At 46.6% G+C, this 21,418-nt stretch overlaps 1 protein-coding gene across 11 annotated transcripts in view; it reads left to right on the top strand.

Annotated features, from left to right (window-relative positions):
- MEGF11 (multiple EGF like domains 11) overlaps window positions 1-21,418 on the top strand; it is a 247,115-nt gene that overhangs the window by 173,661 nt on the left and 52,036 nt on the right. For all 11 annotated transcript variants that reach the window (XR_003570692.1, XR_003570693.1, XM_027879247.1 and 8 more), the window contains 3 exons: window positions 1,301-1,475; window positions 19,378-19,498; window positions 21,153-21,316. Coding sequence is in view for 9 of the 11 variants with exons in the window: in XM_027879247.1 (XP_027735048.1) it covers window positions 1,301-1,475; window positions 19,378-19,498; window positions 21,153-21,316 (460 nt within the window). In the remaining 2 variants the exon portion in view is untranslated. The remainder of the gene's footprint in view (window positions 1-1,300; window positions 1,476-19,377; window positions 19,499-21,152; window positions 21,317-21,418) is intronic.

The following is a 21,418-nucleotide window of genomic DNA, read 5'->3' as shown; positions in this document are numbered from 1 at the left end:
TGATGAAGGAGCCAACCTCGGAGTAAAAACTCTTCCCGAGTGTAGCATTTTCAATTGAATTGTCATAGACTGATTCCAGCTGCCCTGATCATACATTACCTTGAAAGATTTAATTTAGCCAGCAGATGCAGTTCTCATGGAAGCATATGATACATGCAGTAGTAGTGGAAACAGAAGAACACAAAATCCACTTTAAAACACTCCTTTAGTGTTGAGCTTTCTGCTCCTATTAGGTAATGATTAATAGATGCAGAGGGGGGAAAAAGGGGCCTTTATTATTTTCATCTGAGTGTTAAGAGGTGCTTTGTGAACAACCATAATTTCAGGGACCGCTTTGTCAGAAGAATTTCATGGATGGTAGTTTGTTAAGCTGATTAATTGTTTTAATTAGTCAGTAAAAGGCTATTTATGATGAAACACATGACACTTACAGAATTTGATCCTTCTCAGTCACAACAGTATATGACCAACCTCTCCTACCAGTAATTGCCTGAAACATACTTGGAAATTACATTTTATGAGGTTACCTTGAAAATTAACGTATACAATATTAATTTTATAGGTGTAAAGAAACCCATTCGGTCATGTCTACAGTCTTAAACCGTGGCAATAAATAACTGTAAAGGAAAATGAATCGTTTCTGTGAAGCAAAAAAACCAGGAGGCAGGTCCATAGAGAGGTGCCACCTTGCAGAAGTCTGTCCTTCTTGTTCTGAGAGTGATAAAGAAGTTGGGCTTGGTTTCTCATTATTTCCCAATGTTATTTCTCATCTCCCTCACTGAGGGCTGGGCAGAGCCATTATGGTACCACAGCCTTGGCTTGGCTCTCCTGCTGTGGGAAGGAAGTGCCCAAAGGAAACCCGGGAGAAGGAGAAATGCTGAATAAAAAATAAAGTGTTTCATGGAGGGAGGAGCAAAGGATGAATCTTCCACCCCCAGATCCAGAAGGGCCAGGCACTGTCCAGTCTTTTGGGCTCGATTCTCCTTTCTCCTTGTCTCTCCATGTGGTGTCCTGCAGGTACATACCCTGCAGCCCATGGACTGGTTGATGCCAGTGATCCAAATCGCGCTGATTTGAGAGTGGAAGATGATGGTGTAAAATAAGCAGTGCTGTGGCAGTTCCCAGGTGTTTGGAGGAGCTGTGCCAGGCTGGTGTTTGGCACCACGTTCCCAGTTCCCATCCTAAATTCCACCATCCCGAACAGCTTTAGGTTTGTCCCGTGCCGGGATGTGCTGGGCTGTATTTTCCCCTCCTGCCCACGTCTCACAGATGTCTGTCTGTCTGTCTGTCTCTCCTTTAGCTGCCACCCCCTGTCTGGAGAGTGCAGCTGCAAGGCTGGCTGGGCTGGGCTCTACTGCAACGAGACGTGTCCGCCGGGCTCGTACGGCGAGGGCTGTGCCCTGCCCTGCCCCTGCCACAACGGGGCCGACTGTGACAGCGTCAGCGGGGCCTGCTCCTGCGCCCCCGGCTTCATGGTGAGTGCAGCTGGGACTGCTGGGGGCTCACGACTCTCTGCACACCATTCAAGAGCGTTTTAACCCGAGTTCAAGTCGTGTTTGCACAGAAGTGGCCAATGCAGGTATTTGTCCCCCGTTCTTGCGATGAGTCCGCATCGTTCTCCTTTGAGCGGTGTTCAACTTACTGCCTCTGGCTGTGTGCTTAACACCCCTGCTGTAAGTTTATCACTGCAGTAAAGACGTGGTTTCCCATCCTGTATTCTAAGTCAAGGCATAACAAAAAGGATGTCAGCTTATTGTCTGCCTGGAAGAGCAGAGAAAGAATTCTCCTGGGCTTTTCAGCAGGTTCCTTGTCAGTCACGGTGTGATTTTAATAGATGGAGATATTTTAAAATGTTGCAAATGATAGAGCAATTTCTGTCTTTTCTGAGCCCGTGTGTGGCAGGTGTCTTTTACCTGAGCATCTGAAAGAGCTTCAGACATCCTGAGGTAAACAAGCACTGTGTTTTAGAGGTGAGATATAAAATGGCTGAAGAAACCAGCCAAGGTAAAACATCAAAAATTGGTGGATCCAGGTGTCCAGTCCTGCTACAGCTGGGCAGAATGGGTTCCTCACTGATAAGTTCCCTGGTCAGCTGTATATGAAGCCCCTCTTTGCTTCAGGAGCACACCGTGGAGGAGAAGTGCAGGCTGTGTTTAAGAAACGGTGCTTCCCAAAGGAAAAAAATTACTTTAAAAAAGAGAATTCCACCAAAATTCATGAGCAGTTGTCTTTCTGTGTTCTTAATTTTACATGATCTGTCCCCACAGGCCTATCTATGTGTTTTCTATATTACTATGAGTTGTAATTACTGAGTTTATTAGAAATCAAGGGACAGGCAGCACAGCTGTGTGACAGGATCCATGGTGGGTGGGTCCTGTAGGAGATCAGTGGGATGTTGAAGCCTTTTTAGCCTTCCTTCCTTCTAAATCCACACTGAGGTTGTGGATGATGCCACAACTGGCATCTCCAGAGCTGTGCAGTTGGAGTCATGGCTCAGAGACGCTTCTGTTCTCTGCTTCGTGTCAGCAGCTGAACCGGAAAGCTGGAGCTTCCCTCTCATTTCCAGGGGTTCTCTCAAGGCCAGGTGTAAAGAGATTTATTGAGGTGTGAGGGGCAGGGCTCAGAAGTATCTGTGCAAGATACCGCTGCTTAGAGGTGGAATGAAAAGAAGAAAAGGTCTTTAAGGTTTGATTCCCAGCTCACACCAACAGAAAACAAGGATTTATCTTCTCTGTGCGGTGGTGATAGACAAGTGCAGGAAAGATGAAGGAGGCAGCGTGTTAGTAACAAATACAAAATAAAAGATGCCAAGATCCTCCTTCTTATCAGGAATGCTGTTCAAGTGTGCAGCACAAAAGTATTTTGGGACCCTTTACTGCCCACATTTTCAAAAAGCATACCTTGTCCAATATATATTGCCCCAAGGCAGCATTTCTGCAGGCAGGAAGCCTGGGAAGTTCCTATTGCACTGCTTCAAAACAATATTTAATCTCGTAATAAAGAGCTTTCTTGCATTGACATTTAAACAGCTTGGTTATTGAGGATGGCTCTATAATCACTGAAGCATATTTAGGCATTAGTATCATTGCTCTCACATAATATACTATAATCTCTGGCAATTAGTCCAGGAGGGGAAGTAAAGCCTTGAAATTGCTAATTTATTGCCTCTGAAGCGTATTTGTCATTCGTGTGCGTGCCAGACGACTTGAGAGCTGCAGTGGTTCTTTCAGATGCTGCAGAACACAGGCTGTGCAGAAAACTGGGCAGGAACCTTCGCTTCCCACCCCGCAGAGTCCCACTGGGAATGCTCCTGGGAGAAGGTGCTGCCTGCAGGGGAGGTGGGAGATGCTGCGGGGCCAGAACCCTGCAAGTGCCTTTTTCTCAATGACACCCTCCAAGCCTGACTTTCCCTTCGGATCTTCCTGCCTGGCTCTTGCTGAGGCAGCAGGAGCTTTGCCTGTGGGTGGAATGTTGCCCTTGGATTGGGCAGGTGTGGGGTCCCTCAGTGCAGGACGTGTCCTCTGGCAGAGCTGAGGGTGGTGCTAATGCAGAGCCGGGCACAGCTCGTTGTTCAGAAGAGCCAGAAGTGAATCCCTCTTGCTTTTTCTGGCTTGGTCAGGAATTGTGCCATGTGATTGGAAAGAATAAAACCAGGAGCAACGTCTTACGTTGTACAGAAATGTTTGATCTGCAGATCTTTCAGAGCAGAGCAGGCTGAGGGGTTTCTGAGGAGGAGAATACGATGGGAGATGGGATACGACTGCAAAATTGATCTGCAAAAGCAGAGAGGTTGAACCCAGAGGCTTTGGGGAGTTCTGGGTGCCTGGAATACACAGTGCCCAAGGAAGGACAGTGTTTTCCTGACAAAGCACTCTCCATCCCGCTCCCCGGCACAGATGGTGTGTTTTTATCTGTGCCCTGTGTCAGGGCAGCTGGGCTGGGTTTCAGGATGAATCATCTGCTCTCACAGCCAAAACAGGGACATTTTGTTGGGATGCAGAACAAGCCATTAAAAACACAAAGCATCTGGTCACCTTTATTAAATGTATTAAGTGGAAAGGCAGCCATCCCATAGGTTGAGGTGGACGTGAGCAGAGCGCTTAATTTTTGGAAGTCAAGCAGATTCAAGATGTAAAATAAAAATATACCTTGTAGCTTAGGAAAAAAATACATTATTTATTAGCTGTGACATTTCCAAAAATTCAAATACCACAGCTAAATAGTGGTGAGCTTGCAGTTTTGGACGGAATTTCAAAACATTTTCTCTCTTCTTTTTTTTCCATGATTATTTTGGGTCAGACTCAACAACCAGATTTGCACATTTCTGGCTCTGAAACCTAATGGCACTGCTGTAAAGATGTTCTTGGGTATTGGTAGGGGGTGTTTGTGTGAGGTTCTGATGTGACTGTGCTCACATCAGGGGATGGCTCTGTTTTAACTCGGGGGGGGGGGTCGGAACCACAGAGCAGAACTGGGGGTAGATTTGAGGGAAAAAGTAGCTGAGAGATGTGAGTGATGCCCAGTCATACCCAAACCAGCCAGCTCTTGGAGGCAGCATCCAGGGCAATGCAAATAGGATAACAGGAGTAGAGGAGCCCCAAGGGAATGTTCTTCCCCCAAATCACAGAGCTGCTCCCCATTGCTCCAGCAGAGGAGTCCACACCAGGGGCCTGCTGGGAACGCTGTGCTTATTGTGAAGGGAGGAGAGAGGCTGGATCAGTTTAACTAAGCTGACTGCAGGGAATCACCATTACCAGCACACCAGCAGGGCACTTCCCTGGAGCTGGTGTTTTACCATATTTAAGTATTGCCTCTCAGCACTGATGTGATGAATTGCCTGTGATGCTCTTCCGGGCGGTTTTGCAGAGCCGTTTACTGCCATCTCATTTGTGGCAAGAAGGAGCCTGGTAAACACACCCAGGGAGTGCACAGATTAGCCTTAAAAAGTACACAGGGAGAGTCTTCACTGGTGCAAATTGGATCCTCACTCCCACATGCAAATGGTTGTTCCTCGCAATAAATTACTTGGATGCGATTAGAGGGATGGTGAGAGGGGTTTTACTGACTTGTACCTCCCCCTCCTTCCAACTCCTGCTCCAGGATACTCTTCTACAAGCCCACTGGACTCAGTTGTGCAGGAGGGGCATAAAAGAAATCAGGACTTGCCATGTCTTCTTTTCTTTTGTTTTTGGTTCATTGAATTTCATTCCTGTAATTCAATAAATGTGTTGAAGAAGGCCAGAGGATATGAATTAAATATGACAGGAGACCACAGGAATCCTGACCTTGTGTCTCACAAGGAAATCTTGAAACCAACCCCCTGCACGTACCTATCAGCATTTTAGCTGCTGAAATCATTATAAATGCTGTTGAAAATACAGCTAAATTCACTTTCTCTGTTGCACAGCTAATTGCAGCTTCCCCGAAAACAGCGGCTATCTAGAGACCTCATCCCGTGATGTGCCTTTGTTTCTTTATGGATGCTTTGTTTTCTTCTTTTGAAAAATGGGTTTAACTTCAAATGCTTTCCTTCTGTCTGTTGTGGCAAGGAGGGATGTTGTTAAAACACGGCTCAGCCCCAGACACTCGGAGAAAACTTTGAGCCACGTGCGGTCAGCTTTTACTTCAGCGGGCTCTCAGGCCCGTATTTCGCATCCAGATGACAGAACCTGTATGACTTTAAAGAGTTCATCTATTTATGCTGCTCTTTTTTGAAGGCCTGTCTGCTTTTATTGAGCCCTGCACGCTGGCAGGCGGAGCGGGCACTTCATCTCCCGAACGAAAGAATCCCTTTGGACATTTCTCTGTTCCTGCAGTGGGAGATCCCACGCAGGCCAGTCCCATCCAGCAGAGTATGGAAACTGCAGCTGTGCTGACCTCTGACTAGGAGATTTTTCAGCTTTGGGAATGTTTGTTTGGATTCCCTAAGACCCTCCCAGATTTATCCCAGCGCCATGCGTCCGTAGCCATTCCCATCTTCTATTGGCGCTGCGTCAGAATTGAGTTTTAAAAACACAATTAATGCCTTTCAAATATATAATTCCTTACAGAAGTGCTTGTGGGTTTGCATCTCTGGCTGGGCTCAGTGGGAATCTGGGCACTTAAGAACTGAAACACAGGCTTGATCTGGGTCTGGAAGTCCATAATTTCGTCTGGCACGCCAGAATTTCTCAAGATAATGTTTTCTCTACCGCAGGGGTAAAAATTGCTGCCAAGGTTTACGTCAGAGTAAGAGTTTACAGCCTGCCTGCACGCTGGAGGTAAAGTCAGCCCCTGGAACACTCAGTTAACCAGGGCTGGAGCACTTAGTAAAAATAAGTAGATATTATAGCGCTGTAAAGCCGTTCAAATGCACAGCAAGTGTGCAACAAACTTTGCATGGGATGATCTCTGAGTCACTGCAGAGAGACACACACAGGCCAGTCTTGGCCTGCTCTGGTCCTACTCAGTGAGTGAAATGACCAGGTTACTCTTCCAGAGAAAGGAGGAGGACTGTGATTTATGTGTTATCTGTGGAGTTCAGAAGGATTACAGGTCCAGTCTGTTGAGTATTCCCCCCACAACTGGCTTCCTTCTGGCACGTCTCATATCTCTTGTTCCCTGAAGAAAACATACAGGAGAGAAAAAGCAATCTTTCCCTCTCTGTTAAGAAAAATGGAAGCCCGTTCCCCTGTCCTATACCTTTAAAATTCTCTCTGTTGTCTGAAAGGAAAAAAAAGAGTAAATAGAAAGGAGCACCTTATCGTCAGTTGAATTTTCCCTGAAGGACCAAAGTCCCAGGTAGGTCTGGAGGAATTTGAAGAATTGCTGCCTGTAGGTGTTTTCTAAACACACAAGGTACAAATTGATCAGAATATTCCCTCTCTTCTGCATATTTACTTTCATCATTATTCTAAATATATCATTCTTCACCACTTCAGAAGGACACAGGAAGAAAAGTGAATGAGGCTTCTTTGTCTTATAAGGCCCTGGTTCGGTAGTGGAATTATTTTATAGATTTCACAAAATTCTCAACATAAAAAATGGACCTCGGGTTGGAGATAGCAGATCTGGTTTGGGGGCTTTAACTCATTTAAATGATCCGTTTCTCTTTGAGATAATTCCAAAAGTACTTCAGTGGAAGCTCATCTCAGAGCAACGGGGCACCTCATCAAAAGGTTTAAAAAGAAAAGACGAGGGGAAAAAATCTTCAATAGAGCCTGTGTCCTTTTATCCTTGATTTACCGAGCATATCAGTTACCCCCCTTTGTTAAGAGCTCTTTTCATTTCTAGGTATAAAATAAATTCAGCCATTTTATCAAGATGTTCTTGTTACCAGCCACCAGTATAAATTTTACTTGCTGTAGGTGGGGGAGAGGTTTTTCTGGCACAGCAGTTGTCCAATTAACTGGAGTATTACAGGCAACAGGAATGGTTTGCCCAGGCTGGTTTCATGAATTACCCAAGTGCACGAGGAAGATGCATTTTCTTCTCCCTGGTTTCCCATTTGTGTTCGTGACCCAACATCTCCAACCCCTTGTGAAGGGCGAGGAGCAGGGGAGAGAGCACAAGGAAGGGCACCCAGGTGGGTCTGAGCTTGGGCTGCAGCTGCCAGAGAATGAATTATTAATTAATAATGAAAGTAAAACAAGTGGTGGAGCTACAAGAGCCTTGTTTGCCACACATTTCTGTCCTTAGCCCCCTCCGGTCTCTCCTGCCCCCCTGCAGGAACACTGGCAGGTCTTCTGTGACACTTTACCTGGCAAAGGACACTCAGTGGGCTCATGGACCTCAAACTCACATAATTCCCTCCCTGGATAACCAGATTAAAAGAACCACGGATCACATTCCCTAAAAAAAGGAAAGGATTTTGCCAATATTAAGCCAAGATGTGGAAGAAACCGATTCCTGTGCTCCCATTCTCTGAACTCTCTCCTGTTTATTGTGGTTTTCCCTTTGTTTCTCCCAATCATCCAGAAGTTTTTAGGAGAGTTAATTTTAAGAATGTTGGGAATATTCTGCTGGAGCCCTGACTTAATTCCTCAGCTACCCTTGAGGTCAAGAAACACAGAGAAGGGAAAGGCAGAGCCAACCCAGCGGGACTGTCCCTGGTGATCCAGGAAGCAGCACAGGAGGGAAAGTCCCTGCTTGGATACAGGGAATAGGGAGATGCAGCTGAAGAAACAGCAAAAAGGAAGATTCCAAGTGTTCTGAACAGGTTTGAGAGGTTCATTTTGTCAAAGGCAGCGAGAAGGAAATGCAGCCTCTTTGATAACAGGTATCAGTGTCAGTTTGAGGGCTGAGGGTGATGTGAAATACAGGGATGTGGGAAATGCAACTAAAATAAGTGTAGAAAAACGGAAGATGTTGCTGTGCCCTGGGAAACTATGATGGGAGAAGTTAAAAATCATATTCCCATGGTGTTTGAGAAGTGGACAGAGATAAAAATCCTGATAACTGGGAGACAGAGCAGGTCCTCTGCACTAACTGTGGCTGCATCCCAGGTCCCCCTGTGCTGGTTTTGGTCGCTGAGGAATGCACCATCCTTCAAACCTGCATTTTCTTGATGTCTTCTAGGTAGAGATAAGTCTGAAAGCTCATCTGATAATTTTTTTAAGCTTACAAATTACTTCACAAGGGGCTGTGGAGCAAGAAGTGGAACTTAAGCAGGCAAGTTGGAAGGCCCTGAGTTTATTAAGAGAAATCCAAACATCTCACACCCAGTGTTCTGGCACATTCCTCACATAAATGGAGCTGGTCAGGAATCTTTTATACCTATCAAGATTTTTACATATTCATAGGCCAGATAAAAACTACCTGATAATATCCCTTTTCACTGATGAGCTCTGAATTTTCTTACCCATTTCTCTGTGCATACAAACCCCCCCTATTTATGTGGATGCAATGGCTGCACTTTTATTTTTCTGTGGGCCCTTGGGACTAATAACAGACTATAAATTTTCACATGCCAAAGCTACTCCATCTGATCCAGGCCAGGTCAGTTCAGACCGAGAATGATCTTCCCTGGGCCGTGCAGTGGCTGCATGGAATGACTTGGTTTCAGTCCAGCTCCCCGTGGATCAGCGTGTCCATCACAAACGCCATTTCCATCAGCAGCGACCGGCGAATTTCCTGGCACAGGGAGCTTTTTTACCATTTTCCCTTCACAAACCATTGCCTTTGGTCAAGCTTGGTGGCCTGGCTGTGGGATCCATTTCAAGGTCTCTGTAGGGCTTTTTCTGGGGACAAAGGGCACAGGTACTGATTGCTTCTGGAGCAGCTCTTCACGGGCACTGCGAGCCCCCGGATTGTCCTGCACCTTTCCCGAGTGGCCGGTGAAGTGGGAAAAGTCAGTCCACCCTCAAGGTGGCCCTGCAAGGGAGCTGGATGTGGGCTCAACCCAGGATTTCAATAGCAGCTCACAAATGGACTCTTCTGGCTCTGCTGAATTACAGGAGAAAATATCCCCCGTTCCGATCCCAACAGGGAAGATCATTATGGGGAGGCCACCTGTGTATGCCCAGGCTTTCACAACAGGCTGCTCCCCTATTGATTTTGAAATCAAGTTTTTTCTATCAGTTTTATATGGGGGGTTTGTATCAGTGCTGTCTGTTGGGCTTGGTGCTGTTCTCCTCCCCGGCTCCTCTTGACCAATTAATGGTTTCCATGGAGCAGCCACAGCCTTTGGGAGCCTGGTTTTTTTTCCCAAAGCCCAGCAGTGCTCCTGTCACACCTGCCTGCAGGAGCATAACAAAGGCTCTGCTCCCACCTCAGGGCATTTGTTGGATGCTTTTGAGCAGGTGAACTATTGTGCCAGAGTATTTAACAAGGTCACGGGCTGCACAGGGCGCAGTGGTTCTCCCTCCGTTGTGGAAGCTGCATCCCTTTCTTTGAATTCAATGGAACTTTTCAGAGCCTTTTATGAGCTGTTCCATTTCATTTTCTTTGCCCACTCTCTTGTCAGTGCACAAGCTCCAGAAATTGGCTGTGACAGCTCAAATTCTACTTTGTCAGCCCAAGTTTACCTGAGCACAGCTGCTGCCTTCGGTGGGATCGTCCCAGACACGCAAGAGGGTGGTTTGCCTCAGTGGCTGCCTCTACTAATGAGAACTTATTCAGTCCCACACAGGGTTTATAATTTGATAAGAACTCTGAGCAAGTCCCAGGTCTTCTCTTTCTTCTCATATTTGCTTTTCCTGGGCTCTGCTGCAGTTTTATTTACCCGGGGAACTCCAAAGTTTTCGTAAGTGGGTCCAGAGGAACCAACTTGGTACAGAAAGCCTGAAAGCCTCTGCCTTTGTTGCTAGCTGACATATTTCATGTGTTTTATCCTTAATTGGCAATGTGGCTGTGTCAAATTGCATTTCCGTTCCTGGAGCCTCATTCAGAACCAGTGGAGCTCAATATTCTGTTCAGACTGAGTTATTTGATCTGAATTTTGCAGAGGAATAAACTGCTTGCCAATAGCAGTGTCTCCTTTCATCTGTTAGGCTCCTAAATGTATATATCTTTATCCACTCCATCTGTGGGTCCATGCAATAAAGTGTTGGTAGCTGGCTCTCCTGGTAGCTCCAATTGCCAACTGACTTCATGAAAACCACCTGAGGACAGGGTGAAGTCACAGGTTAGTTTTGCATTTTAGCTCCTGTGCAGCTATACTGTCAAGGGAAAATCCTTTATCCTTCCCAATCAGACAGGTGGAAATGGAAAATCCTGCTTTTGTTTCCTTAGGCCAGAGAGCAGCTGAAATTTTAGCAGATCTTGAACGCCGTGGCCGTTGGAGTTTTGGATTTAGGATTACCTGAGAGAGCTTGAAGGGGATGTCTCTTGTCTGCCTGTGTGTGCCTGCCAGGTTATTTACCGGCTTTTCAGAGGGTACATGGCAAAGTCCATTAGCTTAAAGTTGATGAAGTTGATAAATTTTCTTTTCTAGATAGTTTTTTTTTTTTGCTTTGATCCTTAATTCCTGCTGTGTCCAGCCCATGTAGCTCCTCCTGGACTCAGTCCATGGTCTGTGGGAGCACGAATCAAAGTGTGCTCTGATGGACTGATTCGAGACTGTGCTTGGACATTGTCCTCAACTGTGCAGCAGCACAGCTGGGGGACAAATCTAACAGAAAGATTGCAAATAATGCAAAACCACTGGGATTGTCAGGACAGCAGCAAATCTGGGGAAAGGTTCCTGTTGCTGAGTGAATGGGTGTGTTGAAATTCAGTGTTTGAAAATGCAGAGTAATAAACTATGGGAAAATAGTGGTAAGTAAATACACAAAAGGTAAGTTCTAATTTAATTCCTGCCATTCAGGGAAGGAGATCAGGCAATCACTGTGGGGAGTTTTCTGAAAAACTCAAACCCTCAATGAGTCTGAAAAACCCAAATGAATCCGGAGTGGCTGATGGAATAGTCACAACAATCGGGGAGAGAAGAAAACGGGACAGAAAACCCATTTTTGTGGTATTGTGTAAATCCATAATATATCCAAATCTCAAATTACTGCACACAGCCTGGCTGACTCCTGCTTACAAAGGAGAGAATGGAAGGAGTGACAAGGATCATCTTTTACATGGAATGGCTTCTATAGAGAGTCACTCGATAAGGTGGAACTCGGCTCCGAAAACAGATGGCAGAGGAGGGACCCGATAGAGATCTGTGGGGGAAGTGGGGATGGTGCAGAGCACGTGGACAAGGAATGGTTATTTACTATTTCTAATAACACAGGAACGGGGGGGCAGCCAATGAAATGATTGCACAGCAGGTTTGAAGACAAAGAGAGTGCTTTTCACGGAATGCGTAATTAAATTGGGAAATGGCCCCATAAAATGAGGGTAAGAGAGTGGGATGATTTTGCTTAGAAAAGGGGTCACCAAGGGCAGGCATGTGAAAGGGCTCTCACTCCACAGGGGAAGGAGGAAGGTTTGCTTGCTACTTATCACAGTGTAGGAATTTCCCAATTAAAAATCAGGCAGTGGGTTTGAAGCAAGTTGATAAAGATGGTTTTTTTTCTCCTTTGTATTTATAATTAAACTGTGGATCTTCTTGCCAGAGGTATAAATGATACCTTTTATTTCCTGTTTTAGCCACTTTTAGTCCTTTTAGCAGAACTGTTCAGACTTGACAGGCTTTGGGCACAAGTTGCTTGTTGAGGTACCTCATGAAGAGCTCATGTACCAGGGATATACTTCTCAGGGATGTAAATACTTCCCACTAACTTGAAATAATGCACCTGATGCCTCAGCTGTTTGACCTTTTGGGACATTTTTTGGGAAATTTTAGAGAAGCAGCTGATCAAAGTTGGTTCTAGTGACAGCCCTGAGCCCCACAGACGTTTGAGCCTTTACAGCTTCCCCAGGGTTAAGTTTCAAATCTTTTGAGGGTTTGTTCCCTGCCCCACCTGTATAAATCTGCAGTGGCCCTATTGCAGGTTTAAATTGCTTCAACCAGGCAGGGCTTGGTTATGCAGCTGGCCCCATACTGGACATTTTTAATCCTCCTGGTACAGAGATGACTGGCCTGCCCTGATAATTGGCCACTTTTACCCAGTCTAAATCCAATCCCCTATTTTTGGAGAGGTCCCTCCTGGATAAATGTGTTTTCTGGTATTTTATTAGGTGAAAAGTGCTGACTGTATAAAAAAAAAAAAAAAAAATCTCGTTCAGAGGTTGATGATCATCCCTTTTACTCTCCACACTACTTTTCTTCTGAATACATTTAATTATATGATGCTGTATTCATTGCCTTGCTGACACTAAAGGGCTCTGCAGTTAAGCCTAAATACTAAACCAGGCAGATATTCAAGTGCTGTAAAGTCAGCCTGGATGTTTTTGCCAGCAAGAGTCCTGCACTGATTTACAGGAAGCAAGAGGGAGGGTGAGATCTCTTGCCTGCTTGCTTTATTGAATTCTCTTTCTTTCTTTTAATGCCCATATTTAGGTGACTTGAACAGTAGGGATGGATTTTTTTAATTGCAGATAACTGACTGGTATTGGGCATATTTTTAGTGCAAACTAGAAAACTGTTCCCTGGTGGTGAGGGGGATTATGGTGCTGGCTGAGAGAAATCCAGCTCAGGTTTGCTGACTTTTAGTATGCAAAATCCAATTTTTTTAATGAAGGTTTTATTTGTGTTTGTTTTCACTTGATTTCATGGAAGGGAAAAAAAAAACCCCGAAACCTCCCAAAGCTTGAATTTGCTGCCTTTATTCATCAGTTTTATTGTGCCAGAGCACGGTTCCTTTTGGCTTTATGGAGCACTGTTGGAGTTCAGATGCTGGAGGGCAGGAGAGGGGTGAGATTCTGGGCACCCTCCACTTCAGAAGGAGAATTCCCAGTGGATTCCCAGTGGGAGAACCTGGTTCTGCTTGTTCTGTGGCCTTCCTGGAGGAGTAATATGTGTTTCAGCAGTAACAGCCTGTAACAGGCCACAAATGAAGTTCCCATTTTGGTTGGTTGTGCGTGTCTTGCTGAACGCTTTCGATCAAACACTGAATTTAAGGATTAGTACTGGTACTAATAGTTTGAAACTTGGCTTTTACTGTGAAATTTACTGTATGAATGAGCATATTAGCACAAATTCAGAGGCGAAATAAGATGCTGACATCCATTTTAAAGGCTTGTAAATCCTTGTAAGGTTGTAGGAAGCAAAGAGAGAAGCTCTGCTCATTCCCAGAGGTATCCATGCTTGGCCCCCACGGCATGGCCACGTTTTTCAGTGTGCCCAGAGCATGAAGTGCAGCTCTGCAGATGGCTCTTGGAGGGGTTTATGATTTCATGAAGGACTTAGGCATTCAGGCTGCCAATGGTTGTGTCTTTGGATGAGTTGTGAGCTGTAAATAAATCACTTTTAAAGTATAAGAAAACTCTTTCCCATCCTTTCCACCTTACCCCATCTTTCCCATGGAAAGGATAAAGGGAAAAGGAGTCTGAATAAGGTCATTTTAGATGTAAATCAGACTCCAGCACAGCTCCATCACATCGTGTTCCAAGGTGGGTGAAGGAGCATTTGTCAGTGCTCGGTAACTGTGATCACCTGCACACAGAACAGCCGCAGGAGCCTTCCCCAACCTTTTACTGCCTTTTATCATCAGCACCAATAACAACCTCTGCAGGGAGTAATTAGCAACACCCAGAGGGGAGAGGAATTCTGCCAGAGGACATCATTATGCCTGGGAAACCAAAGATGCTGTGGAGTAAGGTCATGAATAAATGGTTTGAGTCCGGGGTGGAGGACAAGCCCGGTGCAAGTGCAGAGCTTCCCGCTGCTGATGAAGAGCACAGTCATTTCCACTGAACACCATTAAGGAAATTAGTTTGTTCTGACAGTTTGTGTTGCTGGATACCATATGTTTACCTTGAGGGAATGTTTGTGGAGAACCACTCTGGGTTAATTGTAAATGCCACAATTACATGGGTAAATATGCAGAAGGGGGGGTGTGATCTGCATCGGTGCACAGACACCGGGGCCCGGCACTTGCAACGTGTGTACAGAGGAATGAATATGTGCTCTTAGGTACTAAATCCACACTGATCAGCTTATCTGGACTCGCAGGCATCAGGCACAAACAGCCCCAGCACTCGGTGCCTCTGCTCTGTGTGTTGTTGCACACAGAAGGCACTGCAGCGTGCCCTGCTTTCCATTCAGTGCCTGCTGACAGTGGCTGCACCTCTAATTCACCTGCACAGGCAGGCAGGGAGGGGGAGGGAGGGAATCACACCCCGCTGAAAATCTCTGATTAGCTGGAGTCCCATCTCAGGTTACCAAAGGTTCCAGTGTTTTGCCTTTCGGTGCTGTCAGTCCCCCCGCCCCTCCATAATCTGCAGGAGTGGAGGATTTTCAGCACCTTGGCAGATTAAACCTCAAGAGCAAACCTGTCGCCCAGGTCTTTGTCATGCAAACTTGAGGCCAAGTTCAATAACATCCTGTGACTCTTCTGCATTGCGGAAGCCTTGAAAAATTGATTTTCTGTTTTGCCACTGAGTTCAGTGGAACCAGGCTTCAGCCCTCCGAAGGAACTGTCTTCCTGTGGATTGTAGCTGCTTAATTTCACATCCTTAATTAGTCAGACTTCGAGACAGATAGGCCAGGAAAGGGTGCAGACTTTGCTGGGTGTTGTTGACCTCTGCTGGGTTATTAACTCCCCTTATGGTCTTGCAATGCTTTTATTTTTTTTTTTCCCCCTTTGAAAATGCATTTCAGAGATTGAAAGGCCTGATCCAAAATGTCCAGGAATAAATACAAGTCTTTGTATTGATCACCAGAAAAGGATTTTAAAGGGAGTTGGTCACTGTTTACAGCAGGAATGTACTTTAAACAGAAACAAGGAATGTAATCTGTTAGGGCAACATTAATCCAGGGAAAAACACTCTCTGGAGCGGCCAGAGCTTGTTAACACAGCAAACACCTAAGGCAGCACTGTGTCTTTAAGCTCTACTAATATTGAACAATAATAATTTCGGTGGAAGAAAATCTTCCCCTCTCCCTGAACAGAAACAAGGCTCATTATTGACTGCCATCAGCAAAGATGAATGTGCCGGCCCTCGGAGTCCGTTAATATTTGATGCTGATGGGTGGGAGCTGGCAGCTGAGTTATTAGTGGAGTTTGGTCCCTTGGACCTCACCCTCAATCCACAGGGGAGAATTAACCATAACACAGGGTGCCCAAACCTCTCGGGGTGCTGGGAAGGGCTGTGAGGAACAGCAACAAGGAGTGTTTCTCAAGTACTTACGGGCGGGGAAGGTCGGAGGTGGAGCTGCTTCCATCCCTGCCACCGTTCATTCTGATTTACAGGGGGACTTTTCAGTCCCCTTTAGGGTCACAGGGATTGAGGTGCCCCCATCAGGTCTGGATTTCAAACAGAAGGAGGCTCAGTGAGCAGCTGTGGGGATGTGGGACACCCCGGCCCTGGTGGCACCTCCCACGCTGGGAGGTGAGTGATGCAGAGCAGGGGGCAGGGATGAGCTGCTCCACACACAGCAGGGCACTCCCCAGGGCTGGCCCTGACCCCACATCCCATTGTTTTCCATCATTTATGTTAGATCTGGCCCCTAAAATTAGAAGTAACACATTGGGTAGATGTCAGGGGTATGTTTTGATAGACTGGGCCTTCTCAGTGAAGATGATGATGAAAATGAAGACTGTGATGTCCATGTGGGTCACTCTGACTTGGATAATAGAGATGTAAAATATCAAGTTATTTATAGCTCAATTTCTTAATGCAACTCTAACATTTTCAGGGCTGTATGTGTGATTGAACCAGCTACTCCTTCCTAGCAGGGATACCACATCCAGGCATTCGCTGTCCTCATTAACCTCCCGATCTTAATAGAGAAAAAAAAAAAGAGAGAGAATAATCAACATAAGGAGCACAGCTGTTGATTAATTTTACTAAATAGGATAGAAATATAAAGTGCCATATTGCAAGAGTGAAGATTCAATACAACACATTTGAAATCAGTTTTGTTAGAATATATAACTCATTAACAGCTGGATAGACTTGTACTGCAGCATTATCCACTTGGGCAGGTGGTGAGAGGGAGGGAGAATTTACATATCTCTAACAGTACCTGAATGCATTTAATTTCAGAGGTCATTCTCCCAAATCAAGTTCAAAATGTTAATAACAGGGTGTGCATTTATAATTAACAAAATCTTAGAGCCAGTGCTATAGTTCAAGTGCATTTTCCTCTTATGTAATTAAGAAGTTAAGTGTATTTGGCAGTTGTCACTCAGAGAGCTCTGAAGGTCTTGCTTGTCAAACCTGGGGATAGAAATCTCATTAAGCCAGGTATTTTTTTTTTTTTTCAGTTAAGGTTTGTTTGCAAGGTAAGTGTGTAAGGTGGTGGGCAGCCAGAATGCCCAGCCTCTGTTAGTCCAGAAAATAAAGCACATTAAAGTAAATGCCAGAACTGAAAGCCACAGTGAATAGAGATGGAACAGCCTGGTGTTCAGCTTGTAAGAATCACAGAACCATCTTTAAAGGTGGAAAAGACCTCTGGGGCCACCAAGTCCAGCTGTCAGCCCAGCACCAGCACTGTGTTCACCACTAAACCGTGTCCTCAAGTGCCACATCCACATGTTTTTTGGAGATTCCCAGGGATGGTGACTCCACCACTGCCCTGGACAGCCTGTTCCACCACTTTCTGTGGAGAAATTGTTTCTAGTATCTAATTTTAACCTGCCCTGGTGCAACTTCAGGCCACTTCCTCACCTTATTGTCCTGTCACTTGTTACTGGGAGAGGAGACTGACACTCACCTCACTACAACCTCCTTTCAGGGAGTTGTATCCCTTTGCTTTGGGATGTCCAGAGTGTGTTTGACTACCAAAAACCAGGGAATCCGTCCCAGTTGGGCCCTTGGCCGGGGAGAACTGACCCCCAGCAAGATCTGTTCTGCAGTCACAGAGCATCAGCTGAGGAACTGGAAATCCACCTGCTGCCTCCACCCCTGGCCCAAGTGGGTTTTTAGATGTGTCTGGATGTGGCACTTGAGGTTTAGGGGTGACTGATGGTTGGACTCAGTGATCCTGAAGGTCTTTTCCAGCCTTGGTGAGTCTGGTCGGTTAATCTGCTTCCCGAGGGGATATTTTAGCTCCGCATCACTCCGTTCCACTTTCCTTTTCAAAGGAATTTTCTTTTCCTTCTGGATCACTGGTTCAAATCCAGATAAGGTCAGTTGTCGTAGAAATCATTGGCAGTGCCAGCAGTCCTGCGTCGTGCGTGGAATGAGTTGGGAGTTTCACTCACCCACGGTCCGGGTCCCTAAGTGGCACTAATTGGCTGTCTAATTGTCAGAGGCAGGAGGAAGGCAGAGGATTGATTAGGCGTGGAGGCTGAGTGCCCCTCTGCCAGCCCCGCTTCCTGGAGCTCATTCCATAGGCATGCTGGCAGGGTAATGAGGGGCAGCCTGCTTTGGATTTGCTGCCTGTCAAGGCAGCATCTTTTTCCTGCCAGGCCTTTTCAGGGGGACTTGTTTTACTCCACCAAGGTCAAAGAGAGCATCTTTTACACACACTGCCTTCAGCTCAGGAGTCAGGGGCTTGCGGGATTGGCTTGGGAGCAGCACACATTTTAACCGTTTCCTCCCCCCAAACCCCAAGTTTTTAGTATAAAACAGGACGAGTCACAGTGGTGTGAGGCAGAACTGCTGCTGAAAGCACAGGGAGGGGGTTCTGGTGCTCAGAAATCTGCCCATATTTCCCTTTGCTGTCTCAGTGGCTGGTGTGTGACATACAGGCTCCTGCAGGTAACTCGCCACGACACGGGGAACCCGACGGGGTGTGTGCATTTATCTCCTGATAAATGGATCCTCCTGGCAAACAGCACGTTTTGACCAATGTCTCTTCCCCTGAGCTATGGTACAGGTCACACCGTGCAGGGCTGGGACTTTTTAACTCGGAGTGGGTTCTCTCTCTCTGACACAGAACCATTAAAGAGTGACTCACTGAAGGAGTAAATTTAGGAGCTGGTTTGTGATGTGAAAGGCAGGGCTACACAAAGAATCAAAAATACCTTGTATATGCTAATGTGTGCAGACCCAAGCGTGGCACTTAGCAAGTTTACTGAGGTTCAAACCTCAATTAGTGAGGTTAAGCCACAATTCCTTTAAACCTCATTGTGCTCAAATTTTAATTCCCATGTTGTATCAGATGAACAGTACTGGTCAGAATTGTGTCTCTCAACCACACGGGCTGATCAGTGCATGCAGTGTTAGTGGAATGTACTGTTGAAATTTGCTGTATTTCTGTAAAATACAGGTATTTCCTCTCCTTTCCCCCCCTTTGCCCACACCTGGAGCAGAAGCAGGACAGGGCCCATGTGTTCTGCTGTGTGCCTCCTCTCTCTGCCATGTTCAGCCTTCTTCCTAAACTCCCAATCTCGTGCAAATTAATTGAGAACAAGTGCAGGTACCAGCTCTGCACCAAAAGGCTCTGCTGCACCTGCCATGTCGTTTTCCTCTCTGCCAATCTGTGCAAGATGAGCACGCACGAGATCCTTTAGCTCTTTAACAGCCCTGTTCTTGGAATATATTTCCCCAGGAATGCAGAGCAGTGTTGGTGCCGTTTCAGACTGTGTATTTTGTGATTAGTGGTTCGTAAGTGATGTTTTGCTTAATGATCTAACATCTGTTCAAGGAGGTTTGTTTTTGTAACTTCCCCACCTCCCGCTGAACGAATGCCAGAAACTTGTCCCTTTCCTCCAAGTCAATCAAAGCACTAATTGCATCATAATCAGGGGAAGCAGCAGTGACTGCTCAAGTGCTGAAGACTCAGCAATCAACTCACAACTCTCTGTGTGGAGAGAGAGAGAGAAAGGCTCCCTGTGCCGAGATGGGAGTTTCCTGCAATCCCGATTCCTTGAGCTGACTCTGGCTTTTTTTTTTTGGGGGGGGGGGGGTTTGCAGGGAGATGACTGCACCATCACCTGCATGGCAGGAACCTATGGAACCAACTGCTCCTCGGTTTGTAACTGCAAGAACGACGGTGCCTGTTCCCCTGTGGACGGTCTGTGCTACTGCAAAGAAGGTAAACAAAATTGGGATTTAGCCATTGGCGGCAGTTTGGCATCAGCGCTGCTCCCCTTCTGAAGTGGCACAGCTGTGCAGTCAGTAACTCCACTATTTTCTCGTCTGCCCAAGTATCCAAACTCAACAGGGGCTTGACTGGATGTTTTGTCTCTGCCTTGAGCAGGGGCCAGACGTCCCTGCTGTGCTGCAGGAACAGGGCACAGAGCTGAGTGTGTTGACAGAGCCACAGCTCCTCTCCAGAGGAAATGCAGAGCAGCCCCCAGATCGTTAGGATGGTTTTCTTTATCCCTTTGCTGCCCTGTTTCCCCAGGATTCCAAAGCCCCTGTTCTCCTTCCCTGCCTGGAGTGGCACACTGGGCACAGGAGCAGGGGCAGCTTCCTGCCTGTCTTATCTCCATCCCAGTGCTCTGTTCTGTGCCTGGCCTTGTTTATCCTCACCAGACCTGCAGATTGCCTGCCCATCTCAGCCTTGGGCTGGTCCCAGTCCTGCTGCTCTGGGCTCCTGGCTGATCCCACCCTCAGCTGGGACTGTGTGTGTGTCCCTGGCTCTGTTGTGCCCTTGGTGCCACCCTCAGCTGCCCATGCTCCCTGTGCCCTGACACTGGGACACCCCAGCCAGGGTGTCCTCTGCAGGACACCTCTGCAGGTGTCCTCTGTCTCCTGAGCCTGCAAGGGCTCTTTTATCTGAGGAAACAAGAAGTCCTACCTGCTCCAGAGTCTCTCTGCAAGTCTGACATCTTTCCTTCCCCCCTGTGTCCATAATTCCCTCTCTGACACATTTCCTTCTTCCATGTGTCCATAATTCCCTCTCTGACACATTTCCTTCCCCCATGTGTCCATAATTCCCTCTCTGACACCTTTCCTTCCCCGCTGTGTCCATAATTCCCTCCTATACCTGGTGGTGATCATCACCCATGCCGTGATCCCCTGAGAAACCTTCGCTGCTCCACAGCACAGTGTCTCCTGTGTTCCCAGCATGAGCTGTGCCTGTCTGACACACACAAGCCCTAAACCAGAAGTGAGGCAAATACCGATAAAATCTGGCATTTCCAACATGAATTAATGGCTCACTGTAGAACCCCATTTAATGAGGGATTATAAACCATGAGTTACTGCCCAACTCCATTACATACAGCTGCAGTGTAATGAAAGTCATTGTGTGGCTGGTAGTTAAGATTTGAGCCTTAATGGCTAGAAATGATGGCCTTGGTCTTTTTTTAGGTGTAATAAGCTGCTTTGTATTAAATAGCATTGTCAAAAAATAAAAAAAAAGAAAAAAAGAAATGGGAGGCAAGAAACAGGCAGCATCAAATGGCAAGTTTCCTACATCCCCAGGGGTCAGCAGGTCTGCAGCCTGACAGGCAGCACAGCCTCTCTTGTGCTGCCCCAGCAGTTCCCAGAGAGGCACCAGAGACCTTCATCTGGGCACATGACACCTACATCCATCCCCCTCTGCATTTACCGATGCTGGGAGATGAAGCTGGGAGGTCATAATGGAAGGGTCGGTCTTTGACCCCCAAACAGTCTTAATTTACACTAAGAAACCGGTCCTAAAATCACAGAGCTGCAGCTGCCTTTCTTGCTGTCTCTGCCTCACTTGTTTTTTTTCATGAAAACATCCCAAATGCTGTTTGTCTCTCCCGTTTCTTTAGGGTGGCAAGGAGTGGATTGCTCTATTCCATGTTCAAGTGGGAGTTGGGGTCTCAACTGCAACCAGACGTGCTCCTGCACCAACGGAGCTGCCTGCAGGCCAGCAGATGGCTTCTGCCTCTGCTCCCCGGGATGGCAGGGGGAGTTCTGTGACCAGCCCTGCCCTGTGAGTATCACTGGGGTGCCCTTGCACCCCCTTTAAACCACGGCCCTGCTGAACCCAGAGCAGGGCAGCGCCTCGTTTTGTCTGGGGCTGTCTGAAGGAAAT

This window comes from Empidonax traillii, unplaced genomic scaffold, assembly GCF_003031625.1.
Source record: "Empidonax traillii isolate 1590-97213 ecotype Southwest subspecies unplaced genomic scaffold, ASM303162v1 scaffold52:size1600334, whole genome shotgun sequence".
Taxonomy (NCBI): domain Eukaryota; kingdom Metazoa; phylum Chordata; class Aves; order Passeriformes; family Tyrannidae; genus Empidonax; species Empidonax traillii.
The sequence above is the reverse complement of the archived record's forward strand: the minus strand, read 5'-3'. Positions and strand labels throughout refer to the sequence as shown.